The sequence below is a fragment of the Hemitrygon akajei genome, chromosome 9 (genome assembly GCF_048418815.1).
Source record: "Hemitrygon akajei chromosome 9, sHemAka1.3, whole genome shotgun sequence".
NCBI classification, from domain to species: Eukaryota; Metazoa; Chordata; class Chondrichthyes; order Myliobatiformes; family Dasyatidae; genus Hemitrygon; species Hemitrygon akajei.
The window spans coordinates 62,080,878-62,104,188 of record NC_133132.1 but is presented as its reverse complement, the minus strand read 5'-3'; the positions used below and the strand labels follow the sequence as shown (position 1 = coordinate 62,104,188).

Sequence of the window (23,311 nt, the reverse complement as noted above, 5' to 3'; positions counted from 1 at the left end):
CCTTTGCATCCTACCTCTGAGCCAGTTTTGAATTGACCTAAGTTGTGCTCTCTGGATTTCATGGGACTTAATCTTTCACATTATCCATTGTCCTACCCTCCATCTACATTTTTGCTGTCTATTCAAATGCAGGTAACTTTTGTGAGATGTCAGCTGACCAACCTGTGGTTCCCTGGCTTGTCCTTGCTACCCTCTAAAAACAAAGGAGCACCATTAGTCACCTTATAGTTTTCAGGAACTTTCCCAGTGCTAACAGTGCAGCAAATATCTCCACAAGGGCCTCCACAATTTCCTCGCACAAATTCTAATGATGGACTTGGTCAGACCCTGGAGATCTGTCCACTTTAATGCACTGTAAGGCTTCATATACCTTTTCCTTGATATAAATATCTCCTTCAAACTATCTCCACTTATTTCCGTTATCTGTTGAGTAACCATGATTTTCTCAGTAAACACAGGAGAAATATTCATTAAAAAAACGCACCTCTCTCCTGTGGCTCAAGACATAGGCAGCCCTATTAATCTCTGAGGGGACCTACGTTCTTGCTACCTACCCTTTTACTCTTAACTTAGCTATACAGATAGGGCTTTCGTTAACCTTGCCCGCCAGATCCATCTATTTGTCATCCTCTTTTCCCTCTGAGGAGAATTGTTAATCTTTTTATAGTCTTCACAGGACCCTGTGTATGTTTCCTTCTGTTTCTATAGTTGAGCCTCAATATCTGTCATTGGTCAAGGTTTCCTCAACTTGTCAGTTTACCCTAAAGGAACATGCTGTCCTGGACCTTTGCTATCACACACTTGCCTGTTGAATGGTCTTGGCCCGAATCATGGACTGTTTATTCTCCTTCATTGATGCTGCATGCTGTAACTTGCTGAGTTTCACCAACATTTTCTGTGCATTGCTCAAGATTTCCAGCATCTGTAAAATTTCTACTGCTTACCACTTGCCATTTGTTCTTTTCCTTTCATACAGAGTCACCAAATTGACCTTTACTAAACCTTAATTCCCTCAAAATTAACTTTGTTCCAGTTTAGGTCCCTAATCTATGGACCTGACTTATCCTTTTCCCATCAGTACTGTAAAACCAATAGAATTATTGTCACTGGAGCCAAAGAGCTCCCTAAACTGCTGCTTCATTTATTTGCCCTACCGCATTCCCTCCGAGGAGGTCCAGTAATGCTCATTGCTGAGCAGGTCCCTTTATATATAGATTCAGAAACTTTCCTCGTACATTTCACAAGTGCTACCCCATCCAGTGCCTTAACATTTTGGGTGGCCCAGCCAGTACTGGGGAAATTCATATTTCCCACTAATACAGCACTATTACTACAGCTAAGAGCAACTTCTCTACACAACTGTTCAAGTTCTTAGTGACTATTTAGGGGTCTACAATACAGCCCCACTAGAGTGATACCCCCTTCTTGTTTCTGTTCTACCCATATGGTCTCAGAGATGACTCTTGAGGGATTGTTCACTAAATACTGCTGTTACTTACCCCCATTCAAAAAGACTACACTCCCTTATCGCTTGCCTGTACCTCTGTCATGCGTGTAGCATCTGTATCCTGGAATAAATGTCCTGAAAATCACTTGCATTTTTTTTTTCCAGGGAGCCCCAGTGAAACAGAAAAGGCCAAGAAGGGGGCCAGCAAAGTCCAGGTAGATGAGGTGGTTCCTGTCTACCGACGAGATTGCCACGAAGAAGTCTATGCTGGATCCCATCAGTACCCGGGCCGAGGTGTCTATCTTCTGAAATTTGACAACTCCTACTCATTGTGGAGGTCAAAAACGGTTTACTACAGAGTATATTATACTAGATAAAACCAAGCTTCAATATGCTTGGCATCTGCTTTTGTTCTTGCTTTCTTTTGTAAACTTTAATTTGCACATTGTGCATTGAAATAATTATCAAAATCATTCTATATAATAATAAATTGGGTGAAGGATCTGCTATTGCAGTAATGAGAATCACTGCCAGGAATTGGTTTCAATAGATATATTTAGTGTCATTATTACACCAGGTTAATGCTTTTTGGTTTATGATAAAATGATAAATTGGTTTGTTATTGTCACATGTACCGAGGACAGTGAGAAACTTGTCTTGAATATGATTCACACATAAATTTATTGTAACAGTGCATCAAGGTAGTACAAGGTAAAACAATAACCAAGTGCAGAATAAAGTGTTACAGTTACAGAGAAAGTACAGTTCAAGGCCATAACAAGGTAAATTGTGAGGTCAAGTGCATCCTATTGTACTAGGGAACCATTCAGAAGTCTCTTAACAGCAGAATAGAAGTTACTTCTGAGCTTGGTGATACATGATTCAAGCTTTTGTATCTTCTGCCTGATTTGGAGAGGAGAAGAGAGAATGTTCAGAGTGGATGGGGTCTTTATGCACCACCCCCCGGTAGGCTGTGGAGCCTGGGATGTCCTCTTAGAACCTGGATGTAGTGAGTGGGGCTGGGGAGGAGTTTAAGAAAGAAATTCTTGGGGATCTGTATGTTGCTGAGATACCTGAATGAGGAACCTTGTACATACTGTACATCGCCCCCTCCAGCTTTTCCTGTTTCAAATTTTTTGTCAAACTCTTGTATTTAAAATTTCCATCTGTTTTTGCTGTTTAAAAGGAGCTACTTGCTGGTAGATCTGTGTCAGATATTTCTCTGGCAATTGTTAAACCACCTGTCATCCCACAGGCTAGACGTCTGAGATTAGGGTGAATGCGGAGGGAAGTTAGAAGGATGAAGGTGAGTGATTGTTTTGTTCATTGGGAGCATCCTGCAATCAGAACAAAATTCAGTAGATGGTTTGCTGGAGTAGCTTGATCCAGTTATTCAATGCTCGGGGCCTCTCCACCTAAATTCAAATTCACTTGATGGAATCCCATTGGTTGTCAGCAGATGTGCTGTTTATTTTCTATCTGTTCAACCTTTTCCATCAGAATAGCACATACCTATTTCCCCCGGTAAGTTTCTGGTACCTGTGTATTCTGGCAGCAAGTATCTCCTTTACACAGCGCCGTTTCCTTCAGTGGCAACACTGATGTCTTTTGAATCAAAATTCAAGCTTGAAGAAAGCCTCAAAGCTTGTGTGGCATTTGCTTGAGTTCTTCAACTTGTATCTCATTCTAGAGAACAGCCAATGTCGTTGACAGCAAGCCACTGGAAGTAGGGGCAAGCATTGGCAGATGGAACACTTGCAGACTGTCACCTGTTTTGCTGTTTTTCACCTTGTTACAGACAACACCCCTATCCAAATTATTCCCCATGGGACAGATTAATGTTCAACTGTACAAATCAAGTTAACTCTGAGATGGATACGCTAGAAGTATAGATGTTGCGTTTCCACTCTCCGGGGGTACTTGTTCTCAGCAACTGTGAGGCTGTCTTTTCTTATGACAGAGGTAAAACCGGCAGATTTTGTGTTCCTGAATGCTCTCGTGTGATCCCAGCTGTAGAATAACGTGGGTGTAATTACAATTGGACTCGTCTATGATCACCTTCCCAGTGCAGCATGTACTGCCATATTGTATGAGCTGACTAGAAAATCAAAAATATATTCACTTGTATGGCATGAAAATCTAGAGATAAAGATGTGTTTTAGGTCAATTTGGACACCTTAACGTGGTAGCCAAGTTCAGCTCAGGGAAATGGGGCGGGCTAGAGATTTCAGGAAAATTAATGTTGGCCTTGACCTAAACCCATCATGATAGAGTAAATCCCAATCAAATCACTGTAGACAGTAAACGGCTTCTCCAGCCGGGGATGCCTCTTGAAATTTTAGAAGCTCACGCTTTAAACTTTCCTCAACATTTTTTGCCTATCAATAAGGCAGTGAAGATAGCAAGCCAGAGAAAAACAGAATGATTGTGGGTGGTGCAGAAAATGGATCTCATTTGGAAAAGACCAGGAAAGTGGTTGGTTCTGTATGTTCCTCCAATGACCTTGATGTCACCTTGGGATATGGTGTCCTGGAATAATGCAACGGAAGAAGTTCATGTCCTGATAAATGTGTCAGTCTGGAGGAAAGGTTGTTTCATTTAAGATGCCTGTCGGGTGGATTGCCATTTTGACAGTGGAACATCTCCATTTGAATAGGCACGGTGGAGAGTCGAGGTCTGAGCTTTTCATCCCCACTCTCAATCCTGGATATTCAGAATCAGAATCAGACTTTAATCGCCAAGTACCTATGCACATACAAGGAATTTACTTCCGGCAGATGTTGTCTCTCTGCTCATAACAATAATAATGATAAATATAAATTAAAATATAAATTGTATAAATTCCCCATTGAACTTCTGTAACTTTGCTAGCAAGACTGTTACAGTGGGTCAACAACTGTCACCATGGATGGGGCCAGCTATAAGGTGAACAGTACATCATTTAGACTAGGTGGAACTCCATTTTAGACTAAAGTGTACCAAATTGCCTCTTAGATGAGGCAGTGCACACTGGGAGCCACCCATCCAATTACAGGCTCATCCCAAATTAGTATCTGCATAAGGAGAATGACAAATATCATGGGAATTGAAGTACTGAGCAGCTTGGTCCCCCTACCTCTATGAACTGGGCTCCCCATAGGCAGTAACCAAGTAGCATGAAGACAGCTCCATTACCTGAGTCAGGAAAGCCACAACTTACTATAGTTAGTCTCAGAGGTTAACACTTAAAACCTTTCTTCTCCCCTCTTTATTTTTAAAGCAATATATTTTTGTGACTGTACAGGTTGAATGGTGATTTCTAATTATGTATATTTAAAGTATATGTTTATAATGTAGAGGGATCTTTCATGGGCTTGTTGGTCTGGAATCAAGATATTCAGCTGCTATCCTGGCCTATCCCTTTTGTGTTGGTCTCTCCCTGTGAGCAGCGAAGAAGGAACAAAACTGCAAAATGTGTAATATTAGTGAATTGCTCTGGACTTTGGGTCAGCAATGCCCAGCCCAATGCTTTTCTTCAAATATTAAAAAAATAAGTTTTGCATCAATAACAGAAGTGTGACGTACTTGCACTAAGTACAGATTTATTTCTCCCTTATAATTTAATGCTTTTTCTCATACTGACATGCCTGGATTTTGCAGCTGTTTTGTCACCAAAGACCCTTCATTCACGTCATTAACTTGAGATCTCCTTCACAAATGATGCTTTCATTTCCAGTAGTGTGGTCACCTGGTATGTCCAAACAACATGGCTGTGATCTGTACAGTTCTGAGAGCGGAGTTTATTCTACAGGTGGTGATTCTGTGTGTTTTTTTTTGTTTTCTCTCTCATTCTCTTTTATAAATAATTTTTAACCCTTGTTTTGTACATAATGATTTTCTCTGTCCCCTTTCCTTTTTGTGTGTACGTACAGCTATTTTCTTAATTAGACAGCTCTACCTGTTTTATATGGTTTTCATTATTCCAGTTTTCAGAGAAATGGAAATATAATGGGGCTCCTACTTTGCAGAGATTGTTACTGGAAATGTGGTCTGATTTCCCAGGATATTAAACATGGGAAGGTTTTATTGCCGTGAGTTTTTAAAACAAAATGACCAGTGCAATTTCAGAAACTGTTTCTTTCAATAATATATTTAATCTCAATTAAAATGTGTATCGGCAGTCTTTATTTTCCCTCCCTTTTTTGTGAGATTTGCATTAGTTTGAAGTTTTAAGTAAGTTATTAAATGCATATGTCAATAGACCTATCTTCCTTCTGGATTAACAGAATCAGGGCAATACTGATAGCTGTGTAAAGTTTAACAGACTTTTTTCCCATCTATATTTGTGCTCTTTGGACCTGATACTTGAGAATATAGATATTTAGCATCCATTTTCTTGACAAGCTTCTGTCAGTGCGGTAAGGGTATTCGACAGTGGCATAGTGTACTATAGTCAAGTAACTTGCTAGGTAGATCCTTTTAGAGGCCAGATTAGGATGGACAGCAAAGTTGCACATATTCAGTTAAGCAGACAGGCTTTCTTCATTAATTTTAAGTTCTATGTTTGCTAAATATATAAGTAACCAGTGGTTATTGTTATCTGGAACAACACACAAACCAATGGAGGAACTTTATTAATGTAGGGAAATTGTCAGTTGACATTTCAGGTCAAGACACTTTGTGCATTTACCTCTAGATGCTGCCCAATTAAGAGTATTTCTAGTGTTTTGTGTTATCTATTTTTCCGTTCTTTGCAGCACACATCGCTTTTTGTTCTGGGCTTGTATGTGTGGATGGAAAAGGTTGCATTTATTGGCCTCTGCTGATTGTCCTCAGAGGTGATGTTAACACACCATCTTGCACTGGATTTTAGTTTGTGTGGTAGTTTTACAATACTTTCTTTATTCATGATGTGGAGGTCAGTGTCAAGGCTAGCATTGTTACTTATCCATAATTATCCCCCAAGATGATGGTGAATGGTCAGGAAAAGTGGTGAAGGTGACTCCTTGTAGTTGTTGGGTGGGAGTCTCAGGATTTGGATGTAGCAACAGTAAAGGAATAGGCTTTGGGAGGTGATGTCTGTGCAGCCTTGTCAGTTAACAGCAGTGTATTTTGTAGATGGCACACATGCTGACAGCATCTCCCAAACCATTGACCCTTACCACTGGAGAGGACACAAGAAGCATGGCAAGGCCACTAATTGCAGGTTCTCCATATTGACTTGTAAGTATGTGGCTGTGCCATTGTCATGGCTGTATCTAAGTGCAGAAGTTTGCACTGTGTCAGTGCTGTCAACTGCTTTGCCCCTCCTATGCTGCTTTAGAGACTGCTCCTTGCAAGCATGAGGGGCACAGTGAAACAGCTGAAGGAGTTTGAGCCAAAGACACTGCTCTGAGGAGCACCTGCAATAATGTCCTGGCACTGGTTGACTGTAATCCAATCATTGTCTCCCTTTGTGTGCGACAGGACCCCTTAAGTGTCATCCCATTAATACCTATTGACTTCAATTTTACCAGGATTCCCTGATGCTCTACTTAGTCAAATGCTTGTAATATGATAAAGCATATCATCTGAATGGTAAGTAATTGCAGATATTTGAAATGCAGAGATCTTGGATATTCTTGTTCATCTTCTCCCAGGCTAGCATCTCCAATATTAATCATGGGAAGAGGCTCAAACAGGGAAAAAGATTGAAGAATGTAGTCAAAAACTACTTTATGAAATGTAACATCTTCACTGATTCTGGAAATCTCTGGCCCCTGATTCAAAGTGGTGTAAGGAGCAGTTGAGATGGTTGTTGAGAACCTTGAGGCATGCATTTTGTACACACACAAACCCCATGTAAGCAGTTAATGATCTTATTAAATGATGGAGAAGGCTTGAGAGGATGTGATGTCTCCTGGGTTATGTCAGGGAATTCAGCTCACGGCTCCATGTTTGGAACACTGCTGTGATGAAGCCGGTAAGCCAAATTGTCGTGGTTCAAATTCCAATAGGGTAACAATGGCTGGTGATTGAAAGTAGTTAGATAAGGGATTGATTTGCTGATTTGTTTATCTATTGTAAAGAGGGCATACCTGATTGATTGTCCCCGCTTATCCACTTGATACCAAGTGGCTGAATCATAAATAGAAGAGATTCTGCAGCTGCTCGAAATTGAGAGCAGCACAAAATGTTGGAGGAACTCTTGCAAGTCAGGCAGTGTCTATAGAAATAAACAATTGATGTTTCAGGCCAAGACTCATTAGACAGCAAAGGAAGGGGGATGACCCCAGAATAAGGTTTGGGGAGGGGAAGGAGTATAAGCTAGGTTGTGGGTGGATGAAGTAAGAAGCAGAGGCGATGGGTGAAAAAGATAAAAGGGCTGAAGCAGAAAGAAACTCGTAGGAGAGTGGACCATGGGAAGAAAGGAAGGAGGGGCACCGGGACTCATAGGCATGTGAGAAGAGGGAAGAGGGAGGCCAGAGTAGGGAATCGAAGGGGGGAGGAACAATTACCAGAAGTTAGGAGAAATTGATGCTCATACCTTCAGGTTGGAGGCTACCCAGACAGAGTATAAGGTATTGCTCCTCTAACCTGAGTGGCTTCATCGTATCAGTAAAAGAAACCATGGACCAACTTGTTGGAATGGAGATCGGACAAAACAGTTGGCCGCCAGGAAATCCTGCTTTTTGCAGATGGAGCAAAGGTGCTCGACAAAGCAGCCCCTATTCCATGTTGCCTCTCACCAATGGAGGCCACATCGCGAGCACTGCATGCAGGTGAAGTGTTACCTCACTCGGAAGGACTGGAGGGGAATGTGCAGATGTGGCACTTGTTTAACTTGCCGGGGTAAGTACCAGGAGGGATAGTTGGAGAGATGAAAGGACAAGGGAATGACTACGGGTGCGATCCCTGTGTGAGGTGGAGAGTATGGGCTAAGTTAAGTGGCTGGATACCAGCTTTGGTGAGGGTAGGGAGTCTCAAGAGGAAGCCAAGATGCCCAATGATAGTTGCAGGTGCTTGTATTCAGCTTGATTCCCATCATTTGTCAAGGATGTTCTTGGCATCTGCTTCCAAATACAGAATTTAAACTGATCTTTTGAGTTGTGCAATCATATTGTTTACTGTTCTGCATACGTGAACCTAGGGTGGTCTGATGAGTCATGGGGCATTGCAATATGCAGAGACCTTTTGGCCCAATGACTTAGTCTCAATTTCCTGTGTTCAACTCTATTCTAAGCCCCCACTTCCTCCAAGTGCATCTTAAGTACCTGTTCTATATGTCATTCTCTGCATGTATAAAAGTTGCCCCTCAGGTCCCTTTTTAAATTTTCCCCTCTTGCTCTAATCCTATGCTTCCCTAGTTTTGGATCCCTTACTCCAAGGAAAAGACCTGATATCCACCTTATCTTTGCCTCATAATTTTCATCATTCTTGTACACTCCAAGGAATAAGGTCTGGCAATCTGCCCATAACTCAGGCCCTGTGGTTCTGGCAGTGTCCTCATAAATCTTTTCTGCACTCTTTCCAGTTTAACCACATCTTTTCTACGACACAGTATTGAACTGCAAGCATGAAAACACTGACCCAAATGAATTTTCCATGGTTGCTCCTACCAGTGCAGTTGTGGACAAATGAATGCTCGCGATGCGTAAGGAGAGTGGGTAGATCATTGGAGGTGTGTGGAGCAACCTGATTTTGCAGGAAGTGTTGGGTGCCTGGATAAGCTGCCAAGGGTGGTAGTGGAGGCAAATATGATTGAGGCACTTGAGGTTCTTAGTTTATGAATATACAAAGAATGAAGGGATATGGACTTGTGCAGGTAGAGAGACTAGTTGAATTAACCTTGGCACAACATCATGGGGTGAAGGAGCTGGTCCTGTGGTGTGTGGTTCCATGACTGGTGACACAGATATAGATGCCACAGGGTCTGTGGTGATGATGGTGATGGGCATCAAACACTGTCAGTTTGGAGTCATACATTCACTTGACCAAGGATGAAAGATTTCTTGCCTTTGCATTAACGAATGTTTTTATTGTACCAGTCTAACCATTTCATAAAGCCACCAGTTAGTGAGATCTGCTTCAATTTCTGAAGCCCCACTGTTCCACTCAAAAACAGCTTTGCTTGTTCTCTGCTCATCCTTTTTGTTCTACGGGCCTTCAGAACATATGTAAGGTCGTGCAGGAAACTAGTGATTTATTTTCTTTACTGTGAAGTTGGTCACTAATATCTGGGATTCTTAGTAAGGAACCACGTTGGGTTGCTAAGATACTGAAGGATATCACACTGTTCATCAACTGTACCGGTTTTATACAGATATGCCACACACTCTTTCAAATACTTTAATAGGAAAACCTTACCAGAAACAGAAAAGTACACACAAATATTTAAAAACAGTTACTAAATACACCAAAAACATTTCTTATAAAAAGTAAAGCAAACAATGGGATCTACTTTATGAAAAATATTAAATTTTATATTTCAGATCTGATAAGAAATTTGTTTGTCCTATATATAAAAAAAATGCTGGCGCTGTTCAAAAGTCATTTTAAAGTATTTTCAAAGCTGCACTGCTGGAAACTGGGAAGGGGAGAAAAAAATCAAATTTATAAATCCACTTTAATTTCATCCTTCCAGAGAAATAAAAAAATTATGTACGCTTAAAACTAAGAATGTCCACCAGGTGCTTATGAGATTCTAGCACCTGCTCCCCAGCGCGTTTAAAGTCTCTAGAATTACAGTATCCCACCCCACTGATTAATGCTCTAATGTTCAGCACACACTTCTCCCCATGGCTCAACCTCTTTCTTCCCCTATTTATCCTGCGCACATCTCCACCATCCTTCACCCCCAGATTCCATGCTCTACCCCCCCACCCTAACCTCCCTTCCCCTGAAAGAATAAAATAAGCAGCCACCGACTACTACCAGACAGGAAGATTATACCAATTTAAGTTACACTTTCAAGATATTTTGGGGGTGGTTGAAAGTTGTGATAATTGTTTTAAACCAGGGAAAGTTAAATGGCAGCTCTCTCCTCATTCACTTCCCCCCCCCACCCCAACGACAAACGGGTGTTTAAGCACGCTCCCCGCGGATGCGGCGAGCAAGCTGTATATCCTTTGGCATGATTGTCACGCGCTTGGCATGTATAGCGCAGAGGTTGGTGTCTTCAAACAGTCCCACCAGATAAGCTTCACTTGCTTCCTAGAAGGGAAGAAGGAATCATTTAGTACATAAATTCATCTAAACCACTAACAATATTGTAATTGTCGGAAGCAGGAGCCAAGAATTTTATCTACCACTGACAAAATACTAATCCTTAACACCTAAATCTCTCAGTGAGTGGATTCCATTAGCCCACACTGCTCTTCCAATGAGCAATTAAACTCTCATTTCCATTTCTCCTTACTCGAGAGCAGCCTTTTCGTTACTGCTATCAGACTCTGAACTGATCACTTCTTTCACACTTCCTTCCTGGTGTTGCTGTCATGTTCTCAAACCCTTAACTCTGTATCTCTCAGTTCTGTTACTTTAGCATTTCTTTTTTTCACTATTAAAGTTACCACCATTCCATTGTTCATGCTCATCATTTGCACATTACCATGTTCATGTGCAAGGAACCACTACACCCTGCTGTAAAATAAACTGCAAAAGAAACTGCTTGACAAGCAAAAGACAGCTAAACTGGATGAGAGCAGAAACACCACCTCATGAAACCAGATGATTCAGGACCTCTAGTGGCCACAGCAATATGGAGAACTCTGGTTTGTCAACGTGATATGTTCTCGGTTATAACCTTGGTCAGAAGATAGCTCTTCTGACGTGCAACTTTCCTTCACTACTGCCCTGGAGGAGCCCCCACATCTGACACACTGCCTCTGGCATTCTAAGGAAGGACAACCCAGACTGAGGCTTGAACTCACTACCTCTGTGTCAAACAAGAGTGCCCTTACTGGCCCTCGGATGGGAATAGTGTCAGACATACCGTGTTTAAATACAAACCATCTTGACATACTTGCCTTTCTTAACCATGACCGTAAAACCTTAAGATAAAGGAGCAGATTCAGGCCAATCGTGACTAATATTTTATATCCCACAACCCCATTTTCCCACTTTCTCCCTGTAACCTTTAATTCCCTTACCAAACAAGGCCTATCAATCTCTGCCTTAAATACACCTAATGACTTGGCCTCCACATCCCTGTGTTCCATCAAATCCCCCAGCTACACCGTCTGATGAATTCCTTCTAATCTCATTTTAAAGGATGTCCCTTTATTCTGAGGCTGTAGGTAGTAACCTTGGCTCACCCATTACCCAAACCATCTTCACTATATTTTCTCTCTCTCCAGGTAGGTTACTGTGAGATTGCTCCCACCCCCAATGCCCACCCTGAACTCCATTGAGTACAGAGCCAGAGACATCAACCTCCTCTGGACCCTCTCCAGGGCCAGCACATCCCTCCTTAGATACAAAGCCCAAGATTGCTCGCAATATTAAAAATGTGTGCTGACCAATGCTTTATACAGACTCCGCAAACATACCTGTAAAGCACCAATGGCTGCACTTTGGAAGCGCAAGTCAGTCTTGAAGTCCTGAGCAATTTCACGAACGAGACGCTGGAATGGAAGTTTGCGAATCAGAAGTTCAGTCGACTTTTGATAACGTCTGATTTCTCGGAGAGCCACAGTACCTGGGCTGAGAGAGAAGATTAAAGAGATGCATGGATTTCTGCAAGTCAATATCACACTATTTCTGTACTCGAGTATCATGCAACTTTTTGGCAAAAACTATTGAAGGAATTCAGTTACGAGCTCAATTATGAATTGATGGTAGATGGGCATAGTGCAGTGGCACAGCTAGGAAAGTACTACCTCATGGCTCCAATAACCCTGTTTCAATCCTGACCTCCAGCGCTGCCTACAGAGCTTGCAAGTTCTCTCTGACGTCGTGAGTTCTCCCAGTCCCCACACTCCTGTTCAAATTGGTGCACTCGAACATATATTATAAATTTTTTTTAAATGCTGAGGGAAAAGATATTTAGACTGTGGGCTAATACAGGCAAATGGGTCTACCTTGGGCCAGAACTTAGTGCAGAATATGGAACAGTACAACATAGGAAAAGACTCTTTTGGCCTACAATGTCTGTGTCAAACCAAGATACCAAACAAGGTACCTGCCTGCACCTGATCCATATCCTTAGATTCTCTGCCTGTCCAAATGCCTCTGAAATGTCACTATCCTGTCTTTTCCCTTGGCAGTATGTTCCAGGTACCTACTACTCTTAAAAATCCTTCCCCTCTCACCCTGAAGTTATGCCCTCTATTATTAAGACAGTTCTGCTTGGGGTGGGGGAGAAGGGGAGAGAAAGGCTCTTTTCTATCTATTGCCTCTCACTTTTATACATTTCCATTGGTTTGCCCATTTAGCCTCCACTGCTGCAGAGTTTGTCCAATCTCTCCTCATAGCTGATAACCCTCTAATCAGGCAGCATTTTGGTGAACCTCTTCTGCACACAGCAGGGCTAGTTTCTCTGCTGTGGAACTCTGACTCAATATAAATTAAATCCTATAATGAAAAAATAGCAGCCACAAAAATATTGGAAATTTTACAGTACTTTCTACCCCCCTGCAGCTTAGATCTTAAAACCCAATGATGCTCTTTTCAGAACAAGATCCAGCAAGCAATACGATGCTTGTTAATATAAGCTTAATGCAGCTGGGGAAGCTTTCAGTCTCATCTGTCTCCATCTACTTCAGGTAGTTCAGCAACTCAAAGCACATTGCAATGAAGTCTGCTGGAAATGATAGTCGTAGAGTAATATGACTGAGTATCGCTTAAGCAGAAACAGGAGTAGATGATCTGACCCTCAAGGATAGAGGTATAGAGACATAGCAAGTGGGACTAACTTAGATGGGGATTTTGTTTGGCATAGACAAGTTGGCCAAAGGGCCTGTTTTCATGCTATGACTGTGACATTTCCTCCCTTCTGTCAGATACTTGTTCTTTGCCATCTGTACAATGCCGATGTTATTCTCTAGAAACTGGGCAGGAAATGTTTTCATCACCCACTAAATAGTGAGCTTTCTCAAGCTCAGACACAATAATCGGACCCCAGGTTGTCCACTAACCGGTAGCGGTGAGGTTTCTTCACGCCACCAGTGGATGGGGCACTTTTTCGTGCTGCTTTGGTTGCCAGCTGCTTCCTTGGAGCTTTACCACCAGTGGATTTGCGGGCAGTTTGCTTGGTACGAGCCATCTTCCGTCCTCGCGGTCAATCCTAGCAACTGAAGCACAAACAGAAATGAGTGAGACATTAGACAGCAGAGAGCACTGCAGGACTGGCACAAGGCAGCAGTGATGTGAGCTCGAGGGCAACAGGGCTGTTCCAACGTCTGCACTATCTTGTCCACATAGATCTCTCCCAAAATGTAACATTCCTGACAAGGCTGGAGTTGACTGACCTTTCCCCAAACCAGTAGTCACAAATCCAGGCAATTTAAGTACTTGGCACTCAACCATCATCAAGACAAGAAACTGCAGATGCACGAATAGAACAGTTACAGTACAAGAATAGGCCCTTCAATCCACGATCTTGTGCCAAACTAATCTAATCCATTCTACCCACATACTGGCCATTCCCTCCTGTCTCTGCATATTCATGTGCCTAATTAAAATAAACATCCCTATTGTATTTGCCTCCACCATTGCCCCAGGCAGTACATTCCAGGCACCCAACAGCCTCTGTATAACTCTGAATCGAGAGCAAAAGAGGAGCTACTGTTTGAACTGGGTCACAGAGGGAGCAGCGAGACAGGGTCTCTCCTGCAGAGATGGGGAACTTCTTCAAAGTGGGCACACATTGAAGGGACTTTGCAGTGGAGTAATAAAATTGAGACAACTACTGACACTGGGATAGGGAGCAACAAAATAGAGCTACTGGAGGGTCAGGCAGCTCGAATGGACAGTAGTAGGCCTCAACCGAATAAATTCGCAGTCCCTATCTCTCCATTAGCACTCTGGTAGCCATCAAACTTTGTCTACGATAGTGTATAATAAATTATGGCAGAATATTCACCCTTAGCTCACGTAAGCCAATTAGATGAAGAAAGATTGGAGTGCCACCAATACTCCAAGCAATTGCCAACTGTTTTACCTGCAAGCTGAGATGGGTATTGTTAGCATGGATGAGTTAGGCTGAAATTTCCATGCTGTAGGGATAAGCAGCAACGAAGTACCCAGCTGAGTGGGTGGGTCATCACCACCCCCAACCTGGAGAAAGGTCTTTCCCCCTAACCAGGACACTTCGCATCAACGTTTTAATCCGTTCCCTGGACAACAGAGCCACAGGTGAAACTGATCTCCACTGATCCTCTTTCCACACATGTTGGAGGCAACAATCAGGGAGAAACATACTGCAGAGCTGAGGAATTGGAGGTTTCTTCCAAAGGGCACCAATAAACTGAATGGGGATGCAAGGCACCAACGGGCTCCAGGCTCTAGAGAGCTAGAGAGGGTACAGAAAAGATGATCAACTGTTATACACAAAGATGGGATGCGCTGAGAGTGAAGGAGAATGAGAGGTGGCCTTCTGGAGGTTTGTGGAGGGAGTAGGTTTAAGGCCAGAGAGAAAAGATTTAAAGGGGACGGACCCAGGAGGCAACTTTTCACACAGATGGTGTGCCTATGTAGAATGAGCTGCCAGAGGAAGTGGTAGAGGACACAGTAACAACATTTTAAAGACACTTGGACAGGTACAATAAATGGAAAAGTTGAAAGGACACTTGAAAGATTTAGGGATACGGGCTAGTGTAGCCAAATGGGATTAGCTCAGATGGGTAGATCCGTCAACATGGACAAGTTGGGCCAAACGGCCTGTTTCCATGCTGCTTAACTCATTAATCCACTGATGGGACAAGTTCAGTTCAAATCCATAAATGACTTCCCCCAATTGGTTTTGATCCAAATTACTTGGCCTTTAGCCATCAAACACTGATCATGTGGTATGCTCAGAGCTAGTGTGGCAGATTGGTAGGTTTCCTGGGTTACTAGATGCTAATCCTTTTAATAACACATGCTTTTAATTCATTTTTTAAAATGTTACACAATAATACAGTATCCAAATCAGTGAACCTACGAATAGGAGAGCCCAGCAAGTTTACAAAGAGTCCTCTTGCATGCCAAAGCTTCAGGATACCCAATCAGAGAGCGGGTTATCTTGAGTTTTACTATAGCTCGACTCAGTAATTGATTACCTCTCTCTCCACCATGAGGGAAGTGAAGCTACTTGCATCTTTAGAGCCATTACACAAACAGAGGCTGCTGTTATGAAGACGGGGTGGGGGGGGGTAGAATTCCTCAACTAGGAGCAGCCATCTATTTCTTGCTGCTCCCCACACTGTGTTGGAAGCAAGTAGTACAAGCACAGGAACAGTCCACCACATCTACCAAATTAAACTAATCCCTTCCACTTACAATGTCCCTATCTTTATATTTCCTGCAGATTCATAGAAGCATAGAAAACCTACAGCACAATACAGGCCCTTCAGCCCACAAAGTTGTGCTGAACATGTCCCTACCTTAGATATTACCAGGCTTACCCATAGCCCTCTATTTTTCTAAGCTCCACGTACCTATCCAAAAGTCTCTTAAAAGACCCTATCATATCCGCCTCTACCGTTGCTGGCAGCCCATTCCACAAACTCCCCACTCTGAGTAAAAAAAACTTACCCCTGACATCTCCTCTGTACCCACTCCCCAGCACCTTAAACCTGTGTCCTCTTGTAGCAGCCATTTCAGCCCTGGAAAAAAGCCTCTCATCATCTTATACACCTCTATCAGGTCACCTCTCATCCTCCGTTGCTCCAAGGAGAAAAGGCCGAGTTCACTCAACCTGTTCTCATAAGGCATTCATGTCCCTATTGGATTTGCCTTCACTACCACTCCTGGAAGCACATTCCAGGCACCCACCACTGTGTAAAAAAAAACAAACCTTGCCCTGCACATCTCCGCTGAACTTATCCACCTCACAACTTAAATACATGCTCTCTACTCTTAAGACATTTCAACCCTAGCAACGCAGGGAAGCAAGGGTTTGCTGAGGGACAGAGGGGCACTGGGTGATGCAGTTTACAGAGATGATGAAAGATTGTTGGGTGATGGGGGTGACCGTCACAGAGTGTTCCTGGGTGACAGGTGTCACACACAGGCTACAGGGACGTGACCGACGGGTGACACACAGGCTACAGGGACATGATGGACGGTGTTGGATGACAGAAGTGACACTGATAGGGAGGGAAGGAGCTGAAAAATGAAAGTACTTTAAAATGAGGGTGTAAACCAGGAGACAAGACCTGCGAGCCTGGATCTCTCCCTCCTGACCAAAAGCACTCTGTACAACTATTCCACTGTGATCTGCACCAGGGTTCATTACTGGGTTACCAGCCGTCCTTTTCAGCTGGTACAGCCATCGTCATAGCACCAGAGACATGTTCAATCCTGACCTTGGGTGTGACCCTGTGACCGTGTGGGTTTCTCACGTGTGCCCCGTTTCCCTCCCACATCCCAATCAGCAGGTAGGTTAACTGACTGTCATAATTGTTTGTGTGCAGACAAGTGGTTTCTTGCGAGGGGTGGGGAGAGAGCTGATGGGAGTGTGGAAAGAATAGGATTGTTCTGAGCTAGCATTGACTTGATGGGCCCAATCCCCCCCCCCATATCATCAGAAAGCATTTCCTCTCATTTCTCAGCATTCGATTCCATATGATCTATCTACCCAGACCACCTTTAACATTTTCAAACATTCACCCAAGAGCTGTCTGAACAACTCAGCTCCCCGATTAATGGAAAAGGTGACCAAAGGCACAAGCTGTCAGGGACATCCAGGGACAGGTCTTGCGGTCTATCACCTGATGCCTGACACATAAATACAGAATCCAAGTGGCAATAGGAACAAATCAGTCCCAGTGCAATCTGAGCCACTGACCAAGAAGTAGAGTAGAGTTTCCCTGGCATGGTGTCAACAACATCTCCCTCAATGTCAGCAAAACAAAGGAACTGATTCTGACTATAGGAAGAAGGGCAGAGTACGTGCCTCTGGATGTATCCATGGTGCAGAACTTCACGTTCCCAGGTGCACACATCGCCAGCAGCCTGTCCTCACCCAACCACATTAATGCCATGGCCAAATAGGTGCATCAGTGCCTCTACTTCCTCAGAAGTCAGGAAATTTGCACGTCTCTGTTGACTCTCATGAGGCCCTCTGTTGGTCAGGGCTGAACAGTGACACTGCGTCCTATGTGATACACAAGCCAGGGGAGTACCATATGGAGAACAAGCTGTTAGCTATGCAGCAGGCTCCCCTCTCCACGCACATCATCAATCCAAAGAACAGAGAGGCCGATTTGTGCGTGGAAGGTCATGTTTGACAAATCTTATTGAATTTTTTTTTTGAAGAGGTTACTAGGAAAGTTGATGAGGGTAAAGCAGTGGATGTTATCTATATGGACTTCAGTAAGGCCTTTGACAAGGTTCCGCACGGAAGGTTAGTTAGGAAGGTTCAATAGTTACGTATTAATATTGAAGTAGTAAAATGGATTCAACAGTGGCTGGATGGAAGATGCCAGAGAGTAGTGGTGGATAACTGTTTGTCAGGTTGGAGGCCGGTGACTAGTGGTGTGCCTCAGGTCTGTACTAGGTCCAATGTTGTTTGTCATATACATTAATGATCTGGAGGATGGGGTGGTGAATTGGATTAGTAAGTTCGCAGATGATACTAAGATAGGTGGCGTTGTGGATAATGAAGTAGGTTTTCAAAGCTTGCAGAGAGATTTAGGCCAGTTAGAAGAGTGGGCTGAAAGATGGCAGATCGAGTTTAATGCTGATAAGTGTGAGGTGTGACATTTTGGTAGGACTAATCAAAACAGGACATACATCGTAAATGGTAGGGCATTGAGGAATGCAGTAGAACAGAGTGATCTAGGAATAATGGTGCATAGTTCCCTGAAGGTGGAATCTCATGTGGATAGGGTGGTGAAGAAAGCTTTTGGTATGCTGGCCTTTATAAATCAGAGCATCGAGTATAGGAGTTGGGATGTAATGTTAACATTGTACAAGCCATTGGTGAGGCCAAATTTGAAGTATTGTGTACAGTTCTGGTCACCAAATTATAGGAAAGATGTCAACAAAATAGAGAGTACAGAGGAGATTTACTAGAATGTTACCTGGGTTTCAGCACCTAAATTACAGAGAAAGGTTGAACAAGTCAGGTTTTTATTCTTTGGAGCGTAAAAGGTTGAGGGGGTACTTGATAGAGGTACTTAAAATTATGAGGGGCATAGATAGAGTTGACATGGATAGGCTTTTTCCATTGAGAGTAAGGGAGACTCAAACAAGAGGGCATGAGTTGAGAGAAGGGGCAAAAGTTCAGGGGTAACATGAGGGGGAACTTCTTTACTCAGAGAGTGGTAGCTGTGTGGAACGAGCTTCCAGTAGAAGTGGCAGAGGCGGGTTTGGTATTGTCATTTAAAGTAAAATTGGATAGGTAAATGGACAGGAAAGGAATGGAGGGTTTTGGACTGAGTGCAGGTAGGTGGGACTAGGTGAGAGTAAGCGTTCGGCACGGACTAGAAGGGCCGAGATGGCCTGTTTCTGTGCTGTAATTGTTATATGGTTATGTGATACAGGGACATCGCAAGAGCTGCCAGTCAACGCAGGGCTGCTTTGGGACTCCTGCTCCAGAATTTTTGGGGGTTTACTCCCATGAGTGGGTATATCTGCAAGGTAGCATAGGTATGAGATCAGAGTTCTCCTTCTCCTGGGTGAGCTGCCAACCGCGGCTGACGTCCCAACTGCCCAAAGCAATTGATTTTACAGCGCCAGTAACCCGCCATTGCCCCTTCTGTCAGTAGAAACAATTCTGCCAGGCTTAGTACTAAGCCACATGTGAAGGGCAAGAACTGGACTTGGTTGTCAGAGGCCACTGGAGATGCACACCATTGGGAGCATTTAATAGGTGGTGGGAGCTTATTCCCATTACCCCGGGAATGACAACCTTAAAGAACCCTCACCAATTACCGTAGATGCACCACAGAAAGCATCCTAACAAGACATATCACGGCCTAGTATGGCAACCGGTCTGCCGAGAACAGAAGAAACTGCACATCACAGAAACCAGCCTCCCCTCCATGGACTCCGTCTTTAACTCCCTGCTGCCTCGGTAAAGCAACCAGCAGAATCAAAGACCCCTCCCACCACAGGCAGTCTTTCTTCTCCCCTCTCTGAAGATACAAAAATCCTGAAAGGACAGCTTTTGTTCCACTGTTATAACTACCGAACAGTCCACTTGTATGATAAAATGAACTCCACCTACAATCTGGCCTCGCACCTCGTCGTCTACCTGTAGCACACTTTCTCTGAATCTGTAATAGTTCAGCGCTCTGTTATTGCTTTTCTGAAAGGATAGCATGCAAAACAAAGTTTTTCACTGTACCTGAGACATCAATAAGCCAATAATTAGGAGGGACTCAGTCATGCTAACCAGGTTACCCATCTAAGCCAGTCCCATTTGCTTTTAACTTATTCTTTGTGTGAGTTTCCCAACGCACTTTCAATTAGATCTTTTTGATGTCAGATAAATTTCCCAGTAATTTTGCCAAGTTGCAGCTGGAACTGGGACTGTGAGTTGCAGTGGAGAGTGTGAAGTACGGTATTAACCCTGAACGACTGGAGAGCACCAATTAGCAACAGCAACAAAAACTGCAGGCGGGAGGGGAGAGCATAAAAATAACGGATAAATTACAATGCTCAATTCACAAGCCTACACAATCTAACTTGGTCACACCACGTGCAGAACGCTGCTGGAACTGGCCTCTTGCCAATCCCTCCTGATGCAATTACATTTTGTATTGGTTTCATCATCCTCCAGTGTACCAAGATTAAGTGAAAAGCCTTTGTTTGCATGATCAATCCAGACACATGTACACTGAAGTAGAGAAAAAGAAACAAAGTAATCCAGTTACAGAGAAAGTGCAGTGGAGGTAAGCGAAGTTCAAGGGCGCTGACTAGACAGACTGAACAATCAAGACTGTAGGAGAGGTCCATGTCAGAGTCCCAGGACAGACACTGTCCTTGTTCCTGGTGGTAAGAACTCTCAGAGCCTTTGTCTTCGCTCGACAGGAGGAAGAAGCATGACCAGGGTGGGACAACAGAACATCACCTGTCCATTGGCTTCCACAGATGTTCCTCCAACCAGCATATGCAGTCTCTGATATCAACAAAGGGAGACTCCTCCTGCCTCCTCCCCCGAATGAGATGCCTTCCACGGCCAAATAGGCAATGATAATGGTAAATGTGTAAGTTGGCAGGTGTTGTCTCTAGGTATGTGGGCCGGGCCATTTCAAGAGGCCAGTCTGGCATATAGGGCATCACCCTCAGCTCAATACAAGGTTACCCAAGGGTGGTCTTCTCTCCCCCACCACCCCTCCAGTGGTGACCACCACAGAATCTCGACAATCTTCACTTGACAGAATCTTCCCCTCCTCCTCCACTCAACAGTTGACACGTCAGCAAATTCACCATTGACAACAGGAAGGCAAGTAGTCGAGACTACCAGCACAATGTATGAGATCCGATGTTATGGCAGAACAACAATAATCCACTATCGGACAATCCAGAATTCCTGGTGGTTTACAATCCAGACCACCAGGGAACATGTGCCATCCTCTCCCCAGGCTCAGCTCATGCACCCAGCACCCTTTAAACTTGTGTGGTTCACTGGGCAATTATACCACAGTGTAACATCTTAACCTGCACAGTAGGTTGTGGATAAACATCCAATAATCTGAGAGATCTTCCAGTCTCAAAATCCCACGTGTGCTGGATTACCGGAGTTTTACTGCCGGGAGCATGTTGAAGAGGTCACAGTTTTAGAACTGAATCAGGTGACAACAGGTTAATGCAGAAATTAGGGTTCAAATATAACCTCTACCTGAGTGAGAAGTTCTCCGATATTTTGAGAAAGTTTTCCCAGTTTCTGTTTATTGGGTGAAAGACATCTCCATTAAGCCGAGAAGGCATTGAACCAACATAGTACATGTTGGGGAACGGCGCTGAACCAACTAAAATTTCGCCTCCCTGTTTAGAACTATTTACTATTTTTGTCCTTGAAACTTTTGGCAATTTTTCCACTCCAACTCCCACGCAATCCGTTGCTGTTATTTGCAACAGAAAACACGGGCTACCACTGTCGGTTATCGATAGGTGCAGGAAGTGGAGGGGCTGCCTGGATCGAATGTGAACTGCATTTTTTTTTGACCAGTCGTTGAAATAAATACGAAAAGAAACTACACCAAATACAAGTAAATGTAACACTTTCTCAGCCTGGTGTGGATAAGAGTGCTCTGGGAAGCGAATAGCTTGTTTAAGCCTACACACGCAGCCCAGTTTGAAACAGAAACTGATCCAACTCCCGCCTTATAATTTACATTCTTCAATAGTCTGGCAGATTGTTACAAAATGTAAAACGGATTAATTTTAATATTTTGCTCACTCACCCACCAAAAACAAACTTAAAAAGAACACCGTTGTGTTGAACGAGAACACTGAGCTCCTGGTTAGCATAGAGGACACCCGTGGTTAAAATGGGCGATGCAACAAAGGAGAGAGAGAGCAAGCAAAGATGGTGAAGGTGACGAGGAAAACAAAGCGAAATTAAATATTCATCTGTCGCCTCTCTGCTTTGCAACTAATACTAAAAGTAAGCCGATATACCCTCAAGCAACACGTTTTCAACAGCAATTACGGAAGTCCTTGTAAATTGACGAAACGAAATCGAAACACTTTTTGGGGTTGGAGTTGTAAACAATAATAAAAGAAAAGAGAAATAAACTAACAATAACATTAAGGGCGATTTAAATAGGGCGCAGAGCACAGAGAGGGGCTGCTACGTAGAGAGAAAGGAGGGAGAAGTGAGAAGAAACTGGAACGTTGACCGAGGAACGCGCGAATTTTGTTACAATTTTGCTGGCACAAAATGGATACCTTAAAGTTTGTTAAAGCAGCGTTAGTCCTCACAAAGAGCTGGTACAACGTAAATACAAGGAAACTGAGTAAGACCGCACTGACATGCCCGTGAAAGTTGTCGTCTAACGAATTAATACAACACACTGGTACTCACCTCGTCTTCTTCCAGCCGCTCTCGGTTCCCCTCCGTCCGAACCTCTTCTCGAGCAGAAATCCCTCTTTACAGCAGATATTCCTCCGGCTGGAAAACACAATTGAAGAAAATGGCTGACGAGGGCTTCCCAGCAGCTCCTGCGCCCGACCCTGCCTCCTCTCTCTGTGCACTGCACACACCCACCGATCCGGAGCGGCTCCGGCATTCCGGTGTCGGTGGCTCGGTTTCATTTCACCGCTCCCCGCCATCGCCAAGCACTGTCCCGTGTTTTAACAGGCACAGGAAGCTCGTTAAACGAAAGCCGAAAAGTGGGGATTTGACCTTCCAGGGCGACTCTGAAAGCGGTTCTGTACTGTCACAACTGAGGAGGAGTCCTCCTAAGAGATCCCATAGCACTATTTCACGACGCCGTCCCCTCTCTGCGGTCCTGAGGTCAACATTTATCTCTAATGCTGGAAATAAAAGAGATTATGGATAATTATTAGAATGTTTGTGTATGTTTCCATGTGTAGATCGGCTGCCACATTTCCTGCATTCGTTTAAGATAGGATTCCAATGGTGCAGCACAGAAACGGGCCATTCTTATCAGTGCTGCTTGTTTGCCAATCTACACTCATCTCTGATCTTCTTTGTTTAGCATAGAGCCGTGGACAGCAGCTCACCAAGTCTTCCTCCAGATTATCACAGGGCGTAGCCCACCCCATCTTCTCCCTCTCCCAGGGAAT

The 23,311-nt window shown here is 43.6% G+C and overlaps 2 protein-coding genes across 2 annotated transcripts in view; one reads left to right on the top strand and one right to left on the bottom strand.

The window, feature by feature from the left end:
- Positions 1 to 5,594, top strand: part of acbd3 (acyl-Coenzyme A binding domain containing 3) — a 70,100-nt gene extending 64,506 nt beyond the window's left edge. The window contains exon 8 of the mRNA XM_073056106.1: positions 1,613 to 5,594. Coding sequence (XP_072912207.1) covers positions 1,613 to 1,824 — 212 coding nt within the window. The 3' untranslated portion in view covers positions 1,825 to 5,594. The remainder of the gene's footprint in view (positions 1 to 1,612) is intronic.
- A 4,146-nt stretch (positions 5,595 to 9,740) lies between these two features.
- On the bottom strand, positions 9,741 to 22,743 carry LOC140733167 (histone H3.3A). Its single transcript, XM_073056105.1, has 4 exons — positions 22,587 to 22,743; positions 13,543 to 13,698; positions 11,956 to 12,109; positions 9,741 to 10,618 (listed from the first exon to the last, which is right to left on the bottom strand). The coding sequence occupies exons 2-4, from the start codon at positions 13,668 to 13,670 to the stop codon at positions 10,490 to 10,492; spliced, it is 411 nt and encodes a 136-aa protein (XP_072912206.1). The 5' UTR covers positions 13,671 to 13,698; positions 22,587 to 22,743; the 3' UTR covers positions 9,741 to 10,489.
- Positions 22,744 to 23,311: the final 568 nt, after the last annotated feature.

Bases quoted from the DNA above. Each gene is read 5' to 3' on its own strand.
- LOC140733167 (XM_073056105.1), bottom strand. From the start codon at position 13,670: ATGGCTCGTACCAAGCAAACTGCCCGCAAATCCACTGGTGGTAAAGCT. The intron at 12,110-13,542 runs GTTAGTGGACAA...CTTCTCTCTCAG, and splicing joins AAGAAACCTCACCGCTACCG to CCCAGGTACTGTGGCTCTCC. The intron at 10,619-11,955 runs GTATGTTTGCGG...CTTCCCTTCTAG, and splicing joins CAGCCATTGGTGCTTTACAG to GAAGCAAGTGAAGCTTATCT.